General features: G+C 40.5%; 2 protein-coding genes across 2 annotated transcripts in view; one reads left to right on the plus strand and one right to left on the minus strand.

Moving 5' to 3' along the window:
- Window positions 1-6,295: 6,295 nt before the first annotated feature.
- ndufb2 (NADH:ubiquinone oxidoreductase subunit B2) lies at window positions 6,296-9,054 on the plus strand. The gene is made up of 4 exons (XM_050036787.1): window positions 6,296-6,520; window positions 6,710-6,854; window positions 7,321-7,396; window positions 8,948-9,054. The coding sequence occupies exons 1-3, from the start codon at window positions 6,435-6,437 to the stop codon at window positions 7,393-7,395; spliced, it is 306 nt and encodes a 101-aa protein (XP_049892744.1). The 5' UTR covers window positions 6,296-6,434; the 3' UTR covers window position 7,396; window positions 8,948-9,054.
- Window positions 9,055-13,679: 4,625 nt separating this feature from the next.
- Window positions 13,680-24,373, minus strand: part of kdm7aa (lysine (K)-specific demethylase 7Aa) — a 33,469-nt gene continuing 22,775 nt past the window's right edge. The window contains exons 8-18 of the mRNA XM_050036751.1: window positions 21,799-21,886; window positions 21,568-21,674; window positions 20,288-20,379; window positions 20,004-20,090; window positions 17,567-17,818; window positions 17,328-17,452; window positions 16,821-16,969; window positions 16,619-16,713; window positions 16,046-16,233; window positions 15,585-15,940; window positions 13,680-14,570 (exon numbers count right to left, since the gene is read on the minus strand). Of these exons, the coding sequence (XP_049892708.1) occupies window positions 14,482-14,570; window positions 15,585-15,940; window positions 16,046-16,233; window positions 16,619-16,713; window positions 16,821-16,969; window positions 17,328-17,452; window positions 17,567-17,818; window positions 20,004-20,090; window positions 20,288-20,379; window positions 21,568-21,674; window positions 21,799-21,886 (1,628 nt within the window). The 3' untranslated portion in view covers window positions 13,680-14,481. The remainder of the gene's footprint in view (window positions 14,571-15,584; window positions 15,941-16,045; window positions 16,234-16,618; window positions 16,714-16,820; window positions 16,970-17,327; window positions 17,453-17,566; window positions 17,819-20,003; window positions 20,091-20,287; window positions 20,380-21,567; window positions 21,675-21,798; window positions 21,887-24,373) is intronic.

Genomic DNA, 24,373 nt, shown 5'->3' on the forward strand with positions numbered 1-24,373 from the left:
ACGAAGCCACAAAGCTACTTTATATTTCACTCAACCCCTACAATGCTTTTGCTTTATTATAATGTCTGTTTTTTATATTAGATAAACAAAGTACAGCTTCTAGGCCAGTCCACATTGTTCATTAACATCACCACAAGCTTGCCTGTAACACACATCCACATTTCCAAAACCAAGATGTGGCTATTTTGGACCAAAATCCTTGATTTTACAACTGGCACGGCTGAAAAGGAGCACCTAAATCCGCTACCCAGCGCAGTAGGAGGCAACTAAGCTGTTATGTAACCCCCTTACACAAGAGCAGCGTTTTGTATATTGAACTGATGTTAGGAAGGGGTAGTCTATGAAACACTGACCAATAAGACTGAATCACGGACAAAGAACATACACCATACAGGGCCACGACATTGTTGGACGTGTCATAAATCACACACACACTCTAAAGCCTGAGAGTTTATACAGATCACACTGGGCTTTAGGACAAAATCTCAAGTGCACATCAGGATGAAGGCCAGGGATAAACAATCTCTTTGTTTTAAGTTGTCACACTCTTAATTTAAGCTACTATTTATAAATATTGTATATAATGGGGACTCATTGTTGGCATATATTTCTTTTTATCTTGTCTTAAATTATCTAGTTGCTGTAACAGAATTATCTATCTATCTATCTATCTATCTATCTATCTATCTATCTATCGGTGGGCCACACATAGTATATTTTGAGCAACAAGCCACAGGCAGTTTAAAATAATTTTGCCTGCCATGATTGGCCCCCGGGTCAGACTATGGTCATGCCTGTCTTAGGTCATCTCTGGGCCCAGCTGTTCAGACGTATTCCGATCTGAATCTGAAATCTGATTGGATCGAGTCTTGAACAGGGCGTTAAAGAGAAAAATTAATAACTTTATATCTAATTAGATTATGTAATACATCCACTTACAATACAGCAGCTTACATGCATTACTTCTACTCCACCCACATATATATGTACTTAGCTATATTCTGTGTGATTATACAGTGTAACGTATGTGCAACTTTCTACGATGCTTACTATGCAATAATATTTACAGGCTCTATATATTTACAATAAATATACTATACACCATGTGTGTATTTCAGTTTATCCTCTGCAGCTGTCAATCATGGCCATACAGTATCTGTATAAATGAAAGTTCATATAGATTTTGTATTGTAGTTTATATCTAATTTTTATTTTTTGTCATTTCTTTTTATTTATTTTTTTAATATTTTATCCTTTTTAAGCACTCAGTCACTTATTTTATCCTTTTGTTTTCTTGCGTCTGACCTGTGAATTTCCCTGGTGTGTTAGTAATAATGGTCTTATCATGGATGTACAGTATCTGTATAGGTGAAAGGTGTATATAGGTGTATTATCCAGTTGTATTTTTTGTATTATTTTTATCCTTTTTAATCACTTTTTGTTTTCTTGCTTTTCAACTATGAATTCCCCCAGTGTGGGACTAAAAAAGTCTTATCATGGACATACAGTATCTGTGTAAGTGAAAGGTGTATATAGATTTTATATTGTATTTTTATCTAATTTTAATTTTTACATTTTATTTATCCCTTTCAAGCACTCGATCAATTTTTTTCCCTGTTTTCTTACCTCTGACCCGTGAATATCCCCGGTGTCAGACTAATAAATCCAATTATTTAATTTTATGTAATATTTTTGATCCTTTTTAAGCACTCAATCACTTTTTTTTCTCCTTTTGTTTTCTTGCTTCTGACCTGTGAACTTCCCCCATGTGGGACTAATAAAGTCTCATCATGGACATACAGTATCTGTATATAGATTTTATATTGTATTATTTTATCTATTTTTTGGGATTTTTTTTTTGTATTTTTCTTATCAAATTTATATTTTTTGTAAAAAAAAAAAAAAAAAAAGTGGATTTTTTTCCTTTTTGTATTTTTCTAATCTAATTTATAATTTTTGTAATTTTTATAATCCTTTTTAAATCACTTTTCTCCCTTTGTTTTCTTGCTTCTGACCTGTGAACTTCCCTGGTGTGGGACTAATAAAAGTCTAATCTACCTCAGCTCACTTCACTCACATTTTTGAAGGTTTGCAAACATTTAAACTTACAGTGTACACACACTCATAACAATTACAGCCTGTGTTTACACCCCATAACCATCACCTCCTAGTTGCAGTTTACAGCCCCTCTGATTTATTAACCAGCTGAATGTAAGCTGAGACGTGTTTGACACTGAAATAAAATAACTGTAGCCTTTTTTTCCGACTGCTTTATTGTTGTGGTGAATCGTTTACTGTCAAACCTCCAGAAATGTGTCTGTAGAAATCCCTTTGACATCATATGTTGAGAGAGGATGTTCTCATCGTTTCCATTTATTGACCCTCCCCCACCCTAAACCGCATCCCCCCGCGCATGCGCACTGGCGCAGTACCGCTGCAACTGCTGGTGCACGGTCAGACGGGTTGTTAGAAATAAACTTGGGGGGAGGACGGAGGTAAAAGTTGGGCTGATCGAGCCTCTGTTGCCCGCTGCTGAACGGAAATGTTGCTAAACGGCTGTGGAGGACGCAGCGATGAAAGGGTCACTTGATTTTTGTTTTTCCGGAGAGGATAACATGTTCCCATGAGCCCATCGCGTTTTCGCTGTGAAGATGATCTTTTATGTAAAGATAGTGACGCAGAGTCGGTGGGAGGTTAATGGTTGTCGAAAAAGAAGCTGATGAAAATTGGTTATTTTTGAGAAATGGTTGGTTACTGATGACATCATGCAGCCAGTATTTTGTGGGCGGGCTCTGAGCTGTGAGGGGAGAGGGGCGCAACTGGAGAGCAGCTACGACCAGGCGCCATTAGGTAACAACGTACTGTGTGTGTGGCTCATTTCCGTAAAGAGGCTTCCCGGTGGGTTAAAGGCAGATAGCTCTAACAGACACCGCCATGTTTCGCCCATTAAAGTAGTAAACAGACTATTTTAATCGGGCGATAAAGTGTGACTTCCTGTTGTTAAGCGAAATTCGTTATCGTTGTCGGGAACAAGATGGCGTCGAGGAGTTCTTTCTTGTAGTGCACGGCCGGGTCGAGCACTCATGGGCGGCGGCGCCGTGCGCGTTCTCGCCACCAGTGTTATTATTTCCTGTTTTCATATCCTGAGAAGTTGACGTGCTCTTCTAATTCACAACCGCAGCTGCAGACCGAGAGCAGACCTGAGTGCAAATGTTCTTTCATGTGTTTGTGGCAGTATGGCTGAACCACAGTTAGCCATGGAAATGTGTCCTCAGAGACACCTCAGCATCTCTGCAGTGATTTGGTGTTAGCCATGTTACATAAGCACCTCATTTCCCTCCACTAATTTTCTAAAAGAGGATAAACTCCCATATACAACACAATAACCTTGTTCCCAGCTGCTGTTTCTGTGTCACTATATTGAGGGCAAAGCTATAAAGCAGCCTACATTCCTTATATGTGTAGCCTGCACATATTTGGCCCACAGAGCTGATTGTGATTCTGATAACTACATCGTCTTGTAGAGTTCACCCCCGCCATCTTTGTTCTAGCTTTTGACCCCATCTAGTGGGCCTTACGGGCAAGACGGAGGCATGTATAGGCTATAATGAAGAAATTACAACACTGAGTTGAGTAAATCTGTTAATTATGTTTTTGTTATTTACATTTTTTTATTTTTTTTTTACTTCCCTGCACTCTAGAGTTCAGTGTTACCCTTAATGTGATCTCTGTAAGAGCCACAAACTATTGGACCTAGGTACCAAGTGAGATAAGATTTAAGATGAAATCATGGTTAAAATCAATCAATCATGTACCCATCATAAACTCAAACACTTGATGTAACACTATGACATATTGTTATATCTTAATGTTGTAGTTTTATTGTTGAAAATAAGCTTATGGCGAGTTTTGAGTTTTCATGCAGTGGTCAATTTTGAATATTCTTTCAAACTGCGATAAAGAAAACATTCAAATTACACATTAGACGTTTATTTTATTACATTTTGTTTACTTGCGGCAGTAAGTTTCTCCCAAATTTACCAAAAAGTTAGCATTGTGCAGTGTAGGCCTATATGTTTAGTAGTTGGGTTACTACAGTTGTAGGCCTTATATGTCTGTCATGTTATTAAATGATCAGTTTTCATGAGCTTGAAATATACTATAACATTATTACTCAGGGCCTGAACATTTATTCTGTTTGAGCAATTGTTTCCAATAGAAATGTATTAAATTCCCCAATGTAAATCTTTGAATGCTGTTTTCTCAAAATGAGTTGAACATCGAACATCGAACATCTCAGCCTCTGTAGCACCTTTGTACACCAAACTTTCCACTTATACACCTAACTATATTCTGAAGATATTTACAGAGGGATTTGTTAATAAATCATTCCTAGCCTGATTTATGTGACATTTTATTCCCAAAAATGTGGCGAAAATCAATTTTTTAAGGCTACGAACAATATATTTTGATTTTCTAGGTAATAAAAGCAGATATCCTTAAACCCTAAAATATTCGTATCTGTATATAGGTCTAGTAATTGTGATATATCGCATATCAAATTTGATACGTGCAATAATGTAAATTCTGCTACTCAGCTTGTCTATGTTGCTTTTATTTTTTCCTGCTTATAATCAATGACTCAGGTGCAATATCGGTATTGTTTAACTGTGTAGTATCTATACTTCCAGTCTGTAGCGTAACATAAGGCCTAAAAGAACAAAATTTACTATTGCAATGATTAATTAAATTAGTTGGGCACCAGACGAGCAGTTGAGCCAGCCAATTAGGATTCAAGGGAGCAGCCTAGGCCTTATATGCTCCAGCTTCAGTCAGTCTCAGAGGGGTTGAGGGGGGGAATCCAGTTTGTGCAATGAGTGGAGAGAAGACTGGGGATGGCATACCAGAGTTTATTGTATGAGTGTGAGTTGAATGAGTGAAGACAGATCGGAGGAGAGCCTTTGACTAGCATCCAAAGAGTTACCACACTGTTCAGCATTGAGTGACCCAGGGTCAGACATCAGCTGATGTCCCCGTTGTACTCCGTTTTCTGCACTGGAGTACAACTCAGCTCCTGATTCCTCCGCTCCACTACAACAACAATCACAATCCAACAATCAACAATCCTTCATGGTCACACTGTCATTCTCCAAGCTCCTCTGAGAAGGGAGAACTCACCTCAAGGAGCTCGTAATGATCAGTCAAAAAGAGAATGACTCGTGTGCCGAAAATGCTTTTGTGTGGCTCAAAAACTCCCCTGCTCATGCCACTCTCCTCCACACTGGCTTTGTCTTCCTCACACACCTCTCACACAGGTGTATACAGTCAGCAATCATGATCTGCTGCTCTGTTTTGACCACACCTTTACCTTCACACCCACTCCTCTGCTGTCACACCCACCAGGTGCAGCCTGCTGTTCTTCAGGCTGTCTGCTACAAGTCAACAAAGTGAAATCTGATGTAGTACTACTTATGCAATAACATATTGCCTGTCATACACGTTTTTTAATTACCACTGCATTAATTTGTATGTTGCTTTTTTCTTCTATAGTTATTTCAGCCTTTACTAATTTTTAGGGATGCATGATAAATCAGCATGTCATCAGTATCGGCCGATATTGGCTTTAAAATGAAATATCGGAATCAGCCAACATGCTGATAATATTGGTACATCATCAGTATCGGCCAAATCGGCTTTAAAATGAACTATCTGAACTGGCGAACATGCTTTTACTTGATTTGCACAATAAATTCATACATACATATATTTTAAAGTATTGTATTTCATGTCTGCATCTGCTGTTTGGCCATCAGGATAAGAGTTTGAATGCATACTATATTAAATACACTAAAAATTAGGCAGGGGCAAAAGTGATATAGATATTGGTATCAGTGAAATTAATAGTTACATATCGGCATATTGGACATCTGCAAAAAAATCCAATATCGTTCATTGCTACTAATTTTAACTACTGTTATTATATACTATTAGATATTTTAAAGCTACAACAATATAAGTTAATCATACTTTTATAGCGTCATTGTCCTTTTCATGGGGGAAAAACATTTTCAGCTTTGTGACAGTGCATTTTCCAGCTAATCCAAGAGGGTTTTTAAAGTGCCTTATTTATTGTAAGAGGTCAGTTTATCAGAAAAATAAAAATCACCATAATAAATGACAGCCTATTTCAAAGGAAACGCCCTTCCTCCAGGAGAACACACGGGGGCGCTGTGTCTTACAGACATTACTTTCATCCAGCCAATTAGCACAAAGGACCAACGGATGTCGTGACGTTCTGTCCAATCACAGCTGTCGTTGTTAGGTGGTCGTGTATTGACAAGGGGAGAAGGTGACTCCTCGACGAGCTGGGCTTTACCTCGTATATATCTTGACATTAAACCCAAAAGAAGACAGTTGTTCGCTAAACAGCAGCCATGTCTTCATTTGGACGGGCGCTGGGAGTCCTCCGGACCGGAACTCAGCTGCTCAGACGCGGGACACAAAGAATAACAACCAGAAAGTAAGTGCCGTCAAGCCCGCTAGCATGTTAGCTGTTAGCATTAGCTGCAGAAACGACTTTCAAACACAACGGCAAATTAAAAACAGCTGAGTTATTTACATCTGTCACACTATTTTAAATGTTAGCCGACGTTTCAAATCATTTAATAATGTCTGAATATTGATATTAAGTGATTTCGGTGTGTTTTAGGGCCAGCGGCGGACCGCACATCGAGCCGCAGTACAGGCAGTATCCCCAGTTAACCAAGAAACAGATATTCGAGTCCGAGCTGCTCAGCGGGGCCATGTGGTTCTGGATCCTGTGGCACTGCTGGCACGACCCTGATGCAGTACTGGTAAGTTAACATGTATTTGTACAAACTGTCCATCCTTGTTTTCATTGAGCATGACGCTCAGGTGCAGGTGGATGCGGTGGTGCAAAGCAACGAAGTACATTTACGCCAATACTCTAATTAAATACAGCACTAGTACCATAACATTGTACTTTAATCTTCTTCTACTTTTATGTTTCTATTCCACTTAAATTCAGAGGCAAAGCTGTTGTGTTTTTTTTTTTACCCAGATTCCTAATATAAAATTCAATAAACATATAAATTATGATGTGTTATTATGGTTCAGAGCAACAAACATGCAGTCAAGGGGTTGCTCCAGAAATTAGGTTGCCTATATTTGTAACGTGTGCACTGTTAGCGGTGTTTATCTACAGTATGCCATATTATACAAACTTGACAGGAACAATCTTGTTAATTTAGGATGTGAAATAGAAATGATGGAAATTTAAGTTACCTCTCTCCTCTGCAGGGTCACTTCCCCTGGCCTGATGCCTCCCAGTGGACGGACGAGGAGCTTGGAATTCCAGCAGATGACGAGGAATGAGGTAACTTCTTCAGTTTCTTTTGCTTAAAAGGGTAACAGCCCTGAAACTGCTGTTGGCAAACCCACCAGACTCCATTTAAATAAACAGCAATTTCATCATTGTAAAACACACCTCATTTGAAATCAACAGAATTAAAATAAAACTCACAAAAACATCTTGTTTTGTCTTTCCACTGTTCCAACAATCACCAACTCTGGTTTGATTGAAATAAACTCTTAATTCACAAAGTTAGATGTGAAAATATGCTGCCTCTATACACACTAAAATTACTGTTTATTTAGATGGAGTGTGGTGAGTTTAGTGACGGCAACTTCAGGACTGTTTCTGCTTAAATAAGTTACCCTTCTAATGGATACTCAGACATTTACCAATCTGGGCAACCAGTTTTACTTCCCAATTATGTAGTACCACTGTCAAAATGTCAAAACACAAGATATAAACCTGCTCTTCCTGTAAGTCTTTTAAACTAATGGTAGAGTACACCTAAATCTAACTCATTCAGATTTTCTGAAGCTGTCAAAGGTTTGTTAGCATCTTCTATGTTTAACATTTCTAAACACACCTGTGTTGTTTTAGCTCTGATCAGATGAGGAACACAAGCTGTGGATTTCGTGAATGTTCAGATTTTACCTGCCACTAAATGGATTACCATTGTTTTTATGGGCTGCTGAGTGAAGCAAATCTACTAACTACTTGCATATTTCGACAGCATTTGGTCAGTGAATTGTTCTAATTTTGTACCCTGCAGTTGCATATCTGAATATGACTGTTCAGAAATGAGAATAGGCCCTTATTCTTCAAATATTGGCAAAACATCTCAGTGATGTGTCTGTGGAGGAGACATTGCGACTATTTGATTATGTCATGACATAAAAGAGCCATTTTCACCCCCATTAATTGTGTCTGTGGTAAATCAAGTCCCACTAAAAACACAGAAATAGCTTTATCGACCCATTTAATTGAAGAGGTTGTTGCAGAATAGGCTTTTATCCACAGTAGAGGTTGTGATGTGTCACAGTAGGAAAAGCAGAGGCGATATTAATAACATTAACAGCGGTGCACTTTAAAATAATTGTCCCTGTAACCTGAGAGCTTGGATTCAATTATTATTTACACCTGTGGTTTTCCTACTGTGACAAAAAAATCTGATTTCATTATGATCACAGGAGGTATCGGCTGCCAGTTAATTAGGTACACCGAGGTAAAACTAATGCAGTCTAACACAACAGCCCTGCAGTAAATCCTGCCGTCATGACAGGTGTTCCTATTATTTTGCCCTCTCCACTTTTATCAGTGAAGGCAGGCTAAATAACAGTTTAACTTTACAAATCACAGCCTCCAAAATGATCATAAAGTTGAATTAACATCTCTTTAAAACAGTTTCAACAAAAACCAAACATTGTGACCTTCATGAATGGAGGATTTACTGCAGGACTGTTGTATTAGACTGCAATAGTTTTAGCTTGGTGTACCTAATAAACTGGCAGCTGAGTGTTAGATTTGTTTTTGTCCATTGATGTTAACATTATCTTGTTTTTTTTTGTTTAATAGATGGCCATGAGGGATTCAAGTTGCCGGGCATGTCTTTGTGGAAATCAGGATATTCTGAAAGTCACTGTTGTACATAGACTAATAAAATTATCTTTAAATATGTTAAACTGTTGTTTTCTCTTAATTTAACATCTTGAACAGCTCGTGTGTTAGTCCGGGCTCCACAAAAAGACAAGCTTGTTATTTCATTAGTTTTATTTACACGCAATTTTTGAAATGCAGAAACAAAATGCAACGCATTAACAGTGTCACAGTTAGCCAGTGTTTGTATATTTTAAATCATAAGCCATTTAAATCTGGAAAAAACCATTGCAAGAACCAACGCACATAACACAAATGCCGAAAGAGAGCTGCGTATAAAAGCAAAAGGGGGGGACAGCTTCTGTACGATGAATACTACAGCTTATAACAAACCCTGCCTGCGGGCTAGCTCGTATTTTCAATGACTTGACATGCAAAGAGTTCAAAAGGTCAAAGTGTAGTGTAAGGAAAAAAAGGAGGGAAGAAATCATTCTGGCAATGTGATTAACACTCATTTCTTTTGTGTTAGGATTATGTGAAACACCTCATCAGGGCTGGATGATTGATCACACAGTCACTCGCGGGTCATGTGCACTACAAGTCAACCTGAGCAAAGCTTTTAAAGTCTCACGCTGTTCAAAGAGTGGTCTTAAAGCTACTTGGCAACAGTTAGCCTGGGTGTAATGTCGTTTAAAGTCAACCGAACAAGGGTGTTTAACACTGAGCTGAACACGTGTCAAAGAAATACTTCTCCCACAGAATCACCATCTGTAAATCAGTCATGACGTACATTGAATTCAAGAGGGAAACTCATCTGTCTCACATGCCTCAACAGGAAACAATGAACATATTGAGTTACTGACTGAATGGGGACCATGTTTAACAAACTCTTGGATTATACTACACAAGCTGTTAGTCTCATTTACCCAGTTGTACGCTCAGTACTTCTCAAACAGACACCACTTTCTGACAGGGAACTGCACTGAAAGGTAAACTTAGCTATGCTCTCTGTACAGCCAAACTCCATTGACAAAACCAGCGATTTTACCTCACTGAACACTGGAGCTGCTGCTGGTCTACTGCTGCCTCTATCACTTAGTTTGTGTTACGGTGTGACTTTGGGGTATCAGAACTGATCCTTTTAAACACGGAGCCACAGAATTTAAAAAATAATCAAGGCAGGGGTGCACCAGTAGCTCCCATGTTAAGCAAGGTAAAATCGCTGGTTTTGTCAATGGAGTCTGGCTTGGATGGGAAAACTTAAATAAGTTCCACTTTCAGTCTTGAATAGTAACTTTTTTGGTGTTAATGCATGTTTTTCGGATGTACTGATGTGAGCATGGACCCCTGAGGGACGTCCCCATGCAGCCCATTTTTTGTGACTCGCATCTCTTCCTCCAGTCTGAAACACTGCTGTTAACCCAGTCGCAGCCGCCTTACGACGGTTAAAGTTAGTTTCAAGTTTCTGACAGATGTTTCCTCCAGACCCAGCAGCATCTTACGTTTCACTTTCACCCGACATTGCCAGTAGGAAGACGGAAAGCTCACCTCCCACAGCAAAGCAGGAATTGTGTCTGAGCCTTAAATTAGACTTGGAATATTCAGCACAAGTCGTGTGAGAGTCTGTAAATGGACGTTTTCATACAGTCATCATGTCACTAAATCAATATGTTCACCATCTTCTGTTTCCGTGTGAGAAAAATAAAGTTTTTTTCCAGAATTCAAGGTAACACATCACGATTGATTCACATACGAAAGGTAATTTTGAGACTGGAGTGTTCCTTTAAGAAGCAGTTGGGGGACAATACCAGATTCATGTTAACAGAGGTTGTAACAGTCAGCCTAAAGGTACGACGACTAACCGGTTAAAGCACAGCATATCATCACAACTTGAAAAACCACGACCATGAAATTTTTTTTTTTTGAGCAATGAAAAAACAAACAAACCTCAGCAGCTCCAAAGCGGGAGGTGAATCTTTTTAAAGTCTTGAGCGAGCGCTGAGAACATCCTGTCTGCATCCATGACGTGGCTGGTGGTTAATCGAAGGTTATGTCCATGGCATCATTCCCTGAGAGTGAAGAACTGCGCACCCCGAGCAAAACACACATCTCACATCAGCACTGGTATTTTTTTTTTTTTTTTCAAAAGGAAAACCTCACTCATCCCATTGAAGTCCCACAAACGTTCTTCTGAATGCATCGACCACAGTGGCTCAGAATACTTCTGTGTTTTTGTTTTTTTTTTTTGCTAAATGATAACTGGCACTAGTTGAAAAAGCTCAGGTGTAGATATGGAAGTTTCTCAACCTAACCTAGTCTCTATTCGCACATAGCCCAACACCTCTGGCTACAGGGAGAAGAGGAAACCCCAACAGACAAGAATCAACACAGGATCTATTCAACTGGGAGGGGACGGGGACGGGTGGGAGAAGGAGTTGTGACAGAATAGAAGGTAATAAAAGATTTGTAGGTAAATTGCTACTCAACAGATGATGATCACATGAACTCTAAAACACTCACATTTATACAAAAAAAGTATGCGTTAAAGATAAAAAAGAGAAAAATCAACCCCGTTAAAAGGAAAAACATCCCTCGGAGTAATCCGAGGCTTTAGGGTCAAAATATAATAAAATCATTATCTCTTTCAATTAATAAATACATCATTCAGAATCCATAAAAATAACACATTAAAAAAATCAACAACATAGATAAAACGAGAAATAAATTAAGCATGCGAGTCGTTTGTCGTCATTTTTCGAGACTGAGCAAACGACTCGTAATTCCTATTTAAACAAATTCAGAGAGGCAGCACTTTGGGCAGCTCGCCTTCAGCCGACAATCACTCAGACACACAGATCCCCCTCTGACGATCAAACATAGTGCAGATCTGAGAGACGAACTTGCACCAAAGTCTCTAATGCATCTATTTAGATCCATCCGGGGGCGGCAGGCTGAGCAAGGTGCTCCAGACGTCTTTCCAGCTCCTCCCTGGGAGACATGGGTTCCGGGTCTACCCCGGGGTCTCCTACCAGTTGGACATGCCTGGAACACCTCTAACAGGAGGCGCCTGAACCACCTCAACTGACCCCTTTCGACGTGAAGGAGCAGCGGCTCTACTCCGAGCTCCCTCCAGGTCCGAGCTCCTCACCCTATCTCTAAGGTTGAGCCCAGCCACCCCACAGAGGAAACTCATTTTGGCTGCTTGTATCCGCGATCTCATTCTTCTGGTCACTACCCAGAGCTCATGACCATAGGTGAGTATCGGAGCTAGGGGTGTCAATGGTTAACTGCTGAGAATATTTTTCACGTGTCTGTCTACTGGTTAATTTTGCCTCTCTTCAGTTTACAGCACTGTGCACCACATTGGGAGTTCGGGTTGCTGCGGTATACCGGTTTTAAGGTGTACCGTGATATGAAAATTAAAGATCATCATACCGTGTCTATTTGTTTGTCTACGATATTGGAAAAAAAAGAACTTGAAGGAGAATTTCGACTACATTTGTCATTTAAAAAAGAAAAAATGGTTTCAAATTTCAATTATATTAATGCAAGGTTTGTCAGCCAAAGATTACCCTTCTGTTTTAATTCCTTTAACGGTCATTCTGACTCATAATAATAATTTTGTGATACAATGAAACAGCGATATTTTCTGTTTCGGTTATCACACAAAAAATCTCATACTGTTATGGGAGTTAATTAGGTAGCAGCGCCACTTAGTCAGTGATTCCTGCCAGTAGTGCTGTCCCGACCCGACAGTTCTGCTATAGAAACATGATAGCCACCTTTCAGTCTCGCCCCATTTCGCCCTGGTGAGTAAGCAGCTCAACTGTTAGCCGCAAACCCACTTTAGCACCATTGTTAGCTCTGCTAGCACAGTTAGCAGTGTCAGCATAATTAACAACTGTAACGGGGTTTTGCAGCTCAAATTGAATGCGCTTACTCACTTGGGCAACCTTGGGGGAAACCTGAGAGTGTCTACTATGTTTCCGCAGCAACGCCAAGTTGCCACTGGGACTGCGTTACCAGCAGTAATCTCCAAATAAGTGGTGTCGCTAGCTAGCTCCCACCAGGCCCAGGTTGTGCTCAGTGCAGAGGGACCAAGGCTAACGTTAGCTAACCAGTGGAGACCAGAGGGTGGGCAGTGGGCACTATGTTTCTGCATTTTTACGTGCCAGAAAATAAAATAAAATTCAAGATATTTACGTAACAGAACATTTAAATTTCACCACCTCGAAATAGACAGCGCTTTGAAATGCTGCGCTAAAGCTCAATGAGTCAATGGAACATTGCACCAAAAAACAAAGGCCTCTTGTATTTCACATAACTTTCCATTTTTTCTTAAAAATGAACCAGTTAGTTACCAATTAATGTGTGGCGGGCTATCAAAAGCAAATTTAACCAAAGCTGACATCCCTAGTTGAAACATAGATGGACTGGTAAATCCATCTCACGCTCCGTTTTACCCTCACTCGTGAAAAAGACCACGAGATACGAGAACTCCTTAGCTTGGGGCAGTGACTGTCTCCCAGGAAACTATGGCCTTACACTCTGAGGTGCTGACTCTCATCCTGACCCCTATACACTCAAACCGCCCCAGTGCACGCTTGAGGTCACGCTGTGAAGAAGCCAACGTAATTACATCATCTGCAAAGAGCAGAGATGCAACTCTGCCGTCCCCAAACCTTTATAGATTTTTACAAACTGAAGAATCGGGGGAAGGATGCACCAAAGTGCTGCCTCTGTCTCATCTTTCCTCTCTCCACAAAGTCATTATTGCTGGTGTGATTGAGATAAAGGAGGGGCTGGAAGGGACAAGCATGAGTGGAGAGAAGTACATACAATAAGCACCATTTTGAAATCTCAGTTAGTTCACCGCGTCCTCCTTAGCACCTCGTTTCCCCCCTCAGAGCCAGAGGAAAAAAAACAAAAGACCCTGCTAGAGATATACAGCTCCGTTTCATCTGCTCCTCCGTCCCGTTCAGTCTGTCGCAGATAGCCGTGAAGCGAGTGAAGCTTGTGCGGAGGGGAGGGTGCGTTCAGCAGAGAGAGGAAATATTAAAATGTGATGCAGATGATGTTGGCATCGGAAGCTGCTCCCCGGCAAAGCGAGCGTTTCTGTTGTTTGTTTGGTAGACCTCCTACGTCTCCTTTGTCCGTCTGAATGCCCGCAGGAGCTTCAGTCCACCTTTCCCTGCAGCAGAAAATATTCATAACATGCTTGTCCCTCTCCGCTTCCCGTAGCTCCTTTCTGTTTTGTTCTTAGTGTGCTTGTGGTGAAGCCGTGCACTTGCTTATTTCAAATCCAATACCCTGTCTCCTAAGCATGCACAGTGAGCGTGTTTTACGTGTCAAGGTTCCATCAGTCTCCAGGCAGTGTGTTCATTTTTTTTTCTTCTCTCCGTTTCTACAGCACAAAAAAGTGTCTGGTAACAAATACACCAATGTTTCTTTTTTCTTCTTCTTCTTCAAGAATACGTCCCCACGTGTCACTTTGCTTTTGAAGATTTGGAGTGTTACACAAAGACGCGATTGTGTCTGTTGAGTTTCAGGATCTTCCCCAGTCTCTGCTTGGCTGTGGCCATTCCTTTTTTGGGCCGCTTGCCTGAGAGGAAAACAACAAGAAAGAAAATTACGACAGTGTTAGAAATGAGCCTAAAAATGAGTGAATGATCAAAATGCATGTCTACTAGTGCTGTATTGTTTAGTGTAAATGTTGTCATATTTTATGTCTCTCTAAAATAGTAAAAAAAAATACCCATCCCAATTTAAATGGTGACATATTTAAATGTCTTTTTTAAACCAACATTCCAAACCCCAAAATATTTATTACTATTTACTTTCATAAAAGACAAAAAAAAAAAAAAAAGCAAAAATGTATAATTGAGAAGCCAAAACTAGTGAATTTCCTGGCTTTTTTTTTTTTTTTTAAATAAATGAGATAATCAGAATTGTTGCAAATATAAATTGTATGTATTATTTTTTCAAATTTATTTTTATTTTTACTTATTTATTTTTACATTTTTAATTTTAATTTTATTTTCAATTGTTATATATTTTTAAGGTCATATAGGCGCGCATTATCAGTTAATTTATTTTATTCATTTACTGCTATCGAAACATTTTTACATCACATTAATTCTGCATGAATGCTGGTCTCAGTCCCTTCTGCACATCATCTGTTATCTTTTAATTAATTTTTCTTTGCCTAATCTATTAATTTAAAAAAGGTTCCCTCCAGATGCATTTTTCTCTGATTTGAATAATTGTTTGACAAAAAGTTAAAGTACCAACTTTTTAACATTTTTAAAATTACATAACAATAATAATAACTTTATTTATGTAGCACCTCTAAAAATAGTTTACAAAGTAATTTGGCAAAGAAAGCAAAGCAAAAGCAACATACCTCAGAGGCTACATATACTAAACTAAAGCATGAAAAAAGTTAAGGTGCAATTAAACAAGAGAAGATGCAAAAATATACTAGGAAGAAGACTGATGATGATGATAATTTGTCAAACTTGGATATAAAATAAAATTTAAAAAACAAAATCAGCAAACTCTTGAATAAAAACACTGTTCTGGCTCTACTGACAAGAAGTAAAAGTGATTTCCAAACCTTTCGTGGCCTGATTGCTGACAGGTGGGGGGTTGGGGGCGTGCCTCTTGGAAGGGTGCAGCGGCGGAGACATCGAGGGGTCACAGTATTGGTAGTCCGTCTCTGGGCTGGGCAGCCCCTGATTGTCCCAGGCCTCGCTGCTGTTGCCCTGGCTGTCCATCGGGCTCTTGCCCCCCTGCAGTCGGTGCTGGTGCTGCGCCTCCTCCCTCCGCTCCAGCGGCGAGCACTGGCTGGAGCCGGACCACCATGGCTCCCGGGACGAGGTCACCTTCTCCGGCTTGGAGGAGCACAGCAGACCAGCCATGGACAGCATCCCCTGAATGGCCTCTTCTGTGCTGGGTGAGGTAGGACGTTCTCTGCAGGGAGAAGACACGACTTCGTTGTTTACTATCTCTCAGTGTGTGTATAAAAATAACACGTCTGAGCTTTGAGGATCACCACAATGGGACAGTGTTTCTCACCGTTTGAGTGGTTTGTGTTTGTGCCTGAGTTTCTGGCCAGACTGGTCCAGCTCTATGGTGTGCCCTGAGCCTCTCTGCTGAGATGAGCCCCTCTCTTCATCCTCCTCTTCATCCTGGGAACTCTCTGAATCCTCGTCAGAAGACGACGACGACGACGACGACGACGATGACGACGATGATGCTTTACGCTACATTGACAAGATGCAGATGTGTTTACAACTCTGGCACGACACACAATTTAATGTATCACTTACCAGCTGGTGTTTAAATTGCTGTACCTGCATGGCATCTTAAATTGTGGCCTTGCCTATATTGTGAGTATGGATTGTATTTGTAGCTTTGTATCTCCGTCTACTGTCTGTTCTGCATGTTTAAATCAATAATAAACATTATAATGTTTCCATGGATACATTTTGCCTACAACACAGTTTTAAGAGACACTGATACTACCAGGGAAACTACCAGGGATTATGGAGCTGTAATAAGACTCCAAACAACCAAATTCATCTCAATATCTTTGAGCCGCATGTGCTTCAGTGTTTATGACATTTGTTGCTGTTGCTCAGTATTTACCCCTGTGGGAGAGTCACTGTCTGAATCCACGTCTGACACACTGGAGTGTCCTGAGACTTCTTCCCTGAGTTCAGTCTTCACCCTCTCCAGACCGCCTGAGAACACACAGAACACACCGTCAGTGTTAAACATCTACACAGTAAACAGACTACAAAGCTTAATAAAGGTTTATTTATCATAGTAACAGCCGCTGGTGACTTACTGAAGTGTGTGGGTTTCTCGACTGTTCTGTGCTGCTCTCGACTGTCCTGTGTCCTCTCCAGCTTCACGTCCACACGACTCTTTGGTGGGCCGACAGATGACCGTTCACCCTCCGTCTTCACGGGGCTGCTGCCTGGCCGCCTCATGTCTCTGCACACACAAACATCCATGTTTGAGTGATGAAATCAAATGTAACTCTGACATAAAATATTGAGAATCTCGACTGTAAAATAAAAAGATTTACATCATCAAAACTCTTGACTGTGGTGTGACGAATCAAAGTGAGGGTTTGTCTGTGCAACTTAATTCCCCTGTTGTTTTCTGCTTAAAGGCAAACGTAATGTTATTTAAGAATTTTATTGTTGAACCTTTCGGACTCTTGTGCCTGAAATGTTCTCATTTTGTTCCCCAAATTCAAGTTGGCTGATTGTGTGCAAATGACCACTGAGCCTCACTTAATGAGAGGCACAAACATAGGTGTGTTAACCGAAGAGACGTGAGCTCCCACCTGATAATTCTGCCGTTGACCAGCATCAGCCGTAGGTGGTTGTCATCTAAAGACTCTGCAGCAGCTGCTGATGCAGTTGACACTTTGTTGAGCTTCCCACGAACCTTGGCACAGAACGCCGCATCCTGAGTACAACACACCCGCGTCAGTTAATAAATATTCAGTCTATTACATCTTTAATCCACATGTACACGCCAAGGGAGCATCTACACTACTGTCAGTAAACACTGACTGCTCACCTCCTCCAGCGGTCCCACCTCCAGCCTCTTCAGCACCTCCCTGGTGTGCCGCTCCAAGATGTCCAGGTTGGAGGGCAGTTTGGGGGCCTGTCGCTGCTGCTCCCTCAGCCGCCTGGCAGCCCTCCTCGCCTGCCGGGCCTGACACAGCCTCTCCAGTGTGGCGCGAGTGGCCGGGCAGCCGTTCGTTCCAGATGCTACTCCACACCCACTTCCCTGAGATTTCACTGGCTTGCTACCACCGACTGGCTCCTCCTGATGACGTGAGTAAAACACACTGGAGTCAAGTTTCTATCAGAGTCAGTAATTTACAAGTTTACAAGTGTCATGCAAGATTTTTGAATTGTTTCATGTTTAACATTTTTTAAAGCTGCCTCATTACCACACGTCGGCGTGCATCCTTCATGTGGTCAGTCAAGGTTTTATTTTACGCAGAGTAACATAAGTCAACAACCAAAACAGGAAAACATCACAGTGGTATAAATGTACAGAAGCACAGTGCATTCACTCAAGAAAAAAAAAATTTGCCCTGTCTTTCTGATTTATCGAGACAATGTTGTCTCTCGTTAATTCACAATTTTTATTTTCATGAAAAATTTTCTTGTAATTTTGAAATATTATTCTTGTTAATTCGGAAAAACAGGGCAAGTATTTCTATTCAAATGAATGCATAAAGCTTCCGTATAAACAGAATATATGAAAAAAACAATGGTTCAGACACTTAATTTCCTGCATTCTGGTAACTTTTAAGGCACTAATTTGTGCCTTCTTTTTGCATTTAATGTTGTAAATGTCTCAAATTTTGTCAAAATAAAAGTCGGGTGGCACAGTGATGCAGTGGTTAGCTTTGTCGCCTCACAGCAAGAGGGTTCGTGGTTCAAACCCCAGGGTGGGGGAGCCTTTCTGTGTGGACTTTGCATGTTCTCCCCATGTCAGCGTGGGTTTTCTCTGGGTACTCCTGCTTCCTCCCACAGTCCAAAGACATGCAGGTTAATTGGTGACTCTAAATTGTCCGTAGGTGTGAATGTGAGTGTGAATGGTTGTCTGTCTCTATGTGTCAGCCCTGTGATAGTCTGGTGACCTGTCCAGGGTGAACCCCAGCTCTCGCCCAATGTCAGCTGGGATAGGCTCCACCCCCCCCCCACGACCCCAACAGGATGAAAGTAGATGAAAGAAATACTAACAAATATTTACACAGATTCTATGTTTACATTGAATATTCTTTGTGCACTTTAAAGGTTTACCCTCTCAAATTATTCAGTATATCAGACTACAGGACCACTGCATCAGGAGTTGCTGCTCATTTTGCTTTTGATGATATTTTGTATGGGAAACTAAACAAGCTCTGACACACTGATTCTCATCAATCATCCAGTCTCATCATATATTAACTCCTGATTGTATATTCTTCTTATCATTTTCAAGAGATGCACAATATTGGATTTTTGTGCAGGTATCCAATATTTTTCAACTCACTTTGGCCAACACATGCACATATTTTTTTCACCTAATTGCAGAAAACATCAAGTCTCTCCCATGCTCTTATCGTGATGGCCCACTGACGGATACAGTGCTTTTCAAAATAATACATTCAATGGGCAAAATGAGAAAACGACTTCAACTTAGGTTACATGTAAAACATGCCGTATTATTTCAATGTAACATTTTTGAATGAAAATGTAAACTTCATCCTTCATATGCTGTCTCTAAGACAGTGGTTCCCAACTGGTCCAGCCAAGGGGTCCAGATTCCCCCTTAGTCATTAAGTCAAGGTCCACAAAGTTTAGTAGCATCATACTTGCCTTTGGCCACGATGTTGAGGTAGTTTGCTGTCTCTGTCAAGTAGCTGTCCGTTATTCACTCACTTGACAGCAGGAAAAGGCACTTCAAAATAAAAGCTAGTGCCAGAAATTCAGTGTATTTTAAATACATTATGTTATTTACAAATTTGACACATTCGCAAGTCAACTGCGGTCCATACAGAATGGTCCCGGGACAACAAGGGCAAATTCAGCCTACTTTCGTCCCATAATTAAAGCGTCAGCCTGTCTTCTGTCCTTTGTATTTTATTGCTTTTTCGATGTACGTCCTTTTTTGTGACAGCGAATCTGAATTTTTTTTTTGCCCTTCTGAGCTTCCATATTTGAATTTGTTCACAGATAGCAATGTATGGGTACTTTGTTTCATCTGTGCAGCTGTTGTTACCAAATACCTGTAAAAAAAAAAATGTGTGGATGTGCATGTGGACGATTACCACTGCTAAATAAACATAATCTCTACAAAATTATTCTACAGCTTTTTGTAGCATGTTGCAGTTAATATACAAAACCAGCACCAATGCTCAGTTCAGGATTTGAGCTTTTCTCAGAGCAGACATCAACACCTGAATTAAAAACTCTGACCCTCTCCTTTATCCTTCCCTCCTCGTCCCCTCTCTTACCTCCAGGTAGCGGATTTCCTTGGTCAGCTCTTTAATGAGATGGTTCGGCCTGATATGGTCTGGTACCTCACTGGTGGGCTCAGTCACCTGCGAAGCCACAGCAGAGCACATTCAGACAGGAGAGGTGAACAGAAAGGAGTCTGTTGTCGACCACTGACACACATCCAGGAGATAAGAACCAACAGCGGTGATGACTGTGTAACAATAACCATCTGCACTGGAGATATTCGAGGCAGGTGCGGGTATACGGAGATGACCGTGAGAACACTGTGGTCGACGCTCACCTCTCTTTTCAACCAGGTCCTCAGTGCACTGATTAAAGCCTTGACTCCCTCCACTAGGTAGGTCGGGGGCGGACAGTTGTCCTCCCGTAGCTCTGAGAAGGGAGAAAACATACATAAGAGTTAAACCTGTAAAAATCACAGACAGAAAATTTAAAACTGAAATCATTAAAGTAACCAAGGGAGATGTTTATAGCTTTGCGCTGTAACTTTTCCCAAGCTAATGCTTAAAGGTACACTATCTGTTACTGTCTGTAAATTCGTTCGCCAGAGAAAGTGAAAAGCCAACTCCAGATTCACTCTCGTTTGGGTACAAGCTTTGTCCACTTGATGTTTTGCCTCGTTATATTTGCAAGGTTTTTTGCAGCACTGTGTTCACAATTTTCATAGCTTTCTCTTGGTTGCCTGCTGCTTACGGTCTGGCACCTGGTTGCTACTTTTTTGTAAATGAAATGAAAACGTCCCGAACACAGGGAAATAAGAAGAAAAGGGTCATAAAGCAGTGACTGTTTTAATGCTAGAATTGACCATTGATCTTCTGGGTTTAGTTAACATTGGCAGAACACTGTGGCTGACACTCACCTCTCTTTTCAACCAGGCAGTTTTGTGATTTTGAATTTTGTAGGGAGGAACAATTGGCTGATGATGTTATACAATTCTTCTTCCTCTTATTATTGCTGTTATTATTATTTTCCTTAATTTTTGTTAAGTTTTTTTAATTAATGTGCACAATAAATATTGTTTTATTTGTTTAATTTGTCTTTTTTTTTTAGTTAAAATTGTGTTTGTTACATGTAATATAAGCCTAGAAATATCATGTTTCGTCATCTTTTAAAATAAAAGATTTGAAAAATACCAAACTGTAAAGCCAAAAAGTATGAAATGGATGTTAATTAAACCCAGAAGAAAACAATAATCAAATATTGTGAAATGTGTGATATGAATTTGGTCACATACACATAAACCATTAGTTTGATTTTTTTGTAAAGATGTTTCTTTGTGAATTCAGAAAAATGACTCTACTTCTTTAGGGTAAGATACACCTTTTAAAAAAATAAAAATACAGTGTCACAAAGTTGTGTTTCTTAGTTGGAAGTGTGCATGCAGTGGGTATCATAGGGACTGAACAGTGACTGAACGGTGTCTTGAACAATTAACTACATACATACAAAGATTTGCTTTACATTTACGGCTTGTTATCTGTCCTGTTGTTTTCTGTTTTACATCTGATGTTGTGTGTTCTTATCTGCGTGTGTGTGTTTATATATCAACATTAGACTCACCTTTTAGCGTTTCCAAGAGGTTCTTGGCCACATACCAACAGATGGCCTCGAAGTAGGGAAACTTGAAGAGGTCTGGGGTTTTCAGACGACGCTCCATTTCATAACACCTACAAACCAACAGATGAAACACAATTTAGTGATAAACTAACAAACACAAGAGCAAATTTATTTCTAGATTATATTAAAATAAACACAATCAAGCTGATTCTTTGTACTATACGAGCTGTTTACCTGAGCTGCATGCCAATATTGAGGTTGTGAAGGAAGTTCCCTCCAAACGCCATGCAATCCTGAGAGGTGAGAACAGCATGGATCCAGCCTGCAGGGGGCGCCAGAGCACAGAGAGTTTACACAACCTACCCACACACTGACATGCAACAATACTACACTTAAGAGAGAAGAGCTACACTTCAATACAATGCAGTTGATTAAACATGTAGCTTAGAGTGACGTGCATGTGGATATTTACAGCACTTTTACATTTTTTACACATGTGTATGCACAAAAACAAACTTCTGATCCTCCCACAGTCAGACTTTAAAAAGATAAGGTTGTCTATTCCACCGTCGTGCTCCCCCTCAGATAAACACTTCTCTTTATACAACCCAAAGTGAGAGAAAGCAGAGTCTGAGGGAGGGGGGGTGTAAGGCTGATAGACAGGCCTGATAATGCACTGGTTGACTGACCTACTGTGCTCTCTGACCCCCACTTAATTCCCACCTCTCCACACCCTCTCTGCCAAAAGCTCTCCTTTACAACACTGCTTCAGCCTGCTGAGAAAGCATGGGCTGCGAGACTGATTGAGGACGTCCAGCAGTTGACAGGCTCAACTGAGCTTTGTCTGTCTGTGTGCACGGGCAGCGCAAAGAAACTCTATCCGCTTACAAAGTCTATAGAGAGCCTACTGATGGATGGATAATGGTACGACTGGAGACATTAGCTTCACTCAGATGAATGAAGGCATGTCATATTCAGTTAGTGACATGAAACACAAACATCTTTTTACCCTCCGAACGCTACTTCTAATTAACAACAGCAGCGCCGCTAGTTAAAGCAATGTACGGAGTCACGTGCAGAGGAGAAGCTGTGATCTGCAGAGTCAACTCTACTTTCATCTTATTACATAATAGCACTGTTCTCCTTCATTTTTCCATTGCAATTATGATCATTAAGAACTGTTTGGGTTGTTGCTCAGGAAGACATTCGCTCTCTGTTATTTTCCCTTGGCAATGATAGAGGACCTTCAAGAAGAAGCCTGTATTTTCCTGGCAGGAGCCATGGGAAGCGTGATTATTTTTACTTTTGGATGCATGCGAAAAGACAAACAAATCCGACAACAGGTCAGCCGAGTTGGTGCAGAGGAGTCAGGCCCCAAGCACAGTGGCATAACATTAGAGCTGTCCGATAGGGGTAAGCAATTAATCACATTTCAATGTCAATATCAAGGTCAAGACACTCGTCAGCTCTCAAACGATTTAGACTGATAAAAAGCACTACAGGTAAGAGGAATAATGTGTATTTTTGACTTTGGGGTGAACTGTCCCTTTAAAGAAAGGAATTGAAAAGCCTTTTTTCTCAATAACTGAACATGTTCTTGGCATTAAACAACTGTTTTGATGTTTTCCAGTCACACGAGCACAGAGACTGCTCTTGTTGAAGAAGTATTTCACTGCTGGAAACATTCTTTTAATAAAACTTGACTGTCTACAGAACAATTACCTTTGAAATTGGTGCTACAGGACTGAAGAAACAAGAGAAAAACATTGGCATTTGGTTTTGCTCACAAGGCAGAAAGCCTACAACTACTAGAACGCACCGGACCAACAGAGTCCTCCAAGAATGAGTCCGAAAACCTGGAAATGAGCTTGCATTTTGGTTCGCTGGTCTCAATGTCAATTGTTTCTTTTTTTAAATGGGTTTTGGTAGGACGCCTGAAATAAGCTCTGTGGTTTACACAATGTGACTCATGAATTTTCAAGCTTTGATGTGTCTTAAAAAAGCTAAGCTGCTAACAAGTGGCTAAATGAGACTATGTAACGTCATCATGCCGACACGGCCTTGCAGCCTCGTTGTGGTCGGGATGTTAAGTCATGCGACTGTGGTGTAGTTTGTTTATAGAATGACGTTAGCATTTTACTTCTGGTGGTTGCATTGAGGCTTCAAAAAACCATAAAAGTGGATATGTCCCACTGGCTTTTTGACAAGTTAACCAGGGTAATGCTGACGTCTGTGTCAGCCTACAGAAAACGTCATCTCTGGGGCGCTTTATAAACGCTCCCACTGGTGGGAGACGTGACGCATGCTTGGGTATTTTGACACAGGAAAAAATGTGGCGGCCAGCTGGTAACAAGCGATCATGAATTACAGCTAAACACAGAGCTAAAATATGTTTCTGAGGCCAGAAACTCTAACAGAATATTGGTTCATATTTAATCAGAACTGCTTAGTTTTACCATTTGAGCTCCATTTTTTACAGGGAACAGTATGCTGCCCTGTTCATGAACTCTCATATTACAGCCAAACAGTGCACTAAAGCAGTGGTCCCCAACTGGTGGGTCGCGGGCCCATTCTGAATGGACCGCAAGTGGCTCACAAACATGTCAAGTTTGTAAAAAACACACTTTATGTTTAAATACAGTGAATTTGCAGCAGAGAGTTTTTATTTTGAAGTGCCGTTTCCTGCTGTAGAATGACTGAATAACAGAGACAGCAAACTAGCTCAACGACATGACCAAACACAAGTATGGCGCTGAATGTATTAAACTGTCTAAACCTTGAACTAATGACTATGGAGAAATTCGGATCC

This window comes from Epinephelus moara, chromosome 23 (assembly GCF_006386435.1).
Source record: "Epinephelus moara isolate mb chromosome 23, YSFRI_EMoa_1.0, whole genome shotgun sequence".
Classification (NCBI taxonomy): domain Eukaryota; kingdom Metazoa; phylum Chordata; class Actinopteri; order Perciformes; family Serranidae; genus Epinephelus; species Epinephelus moara.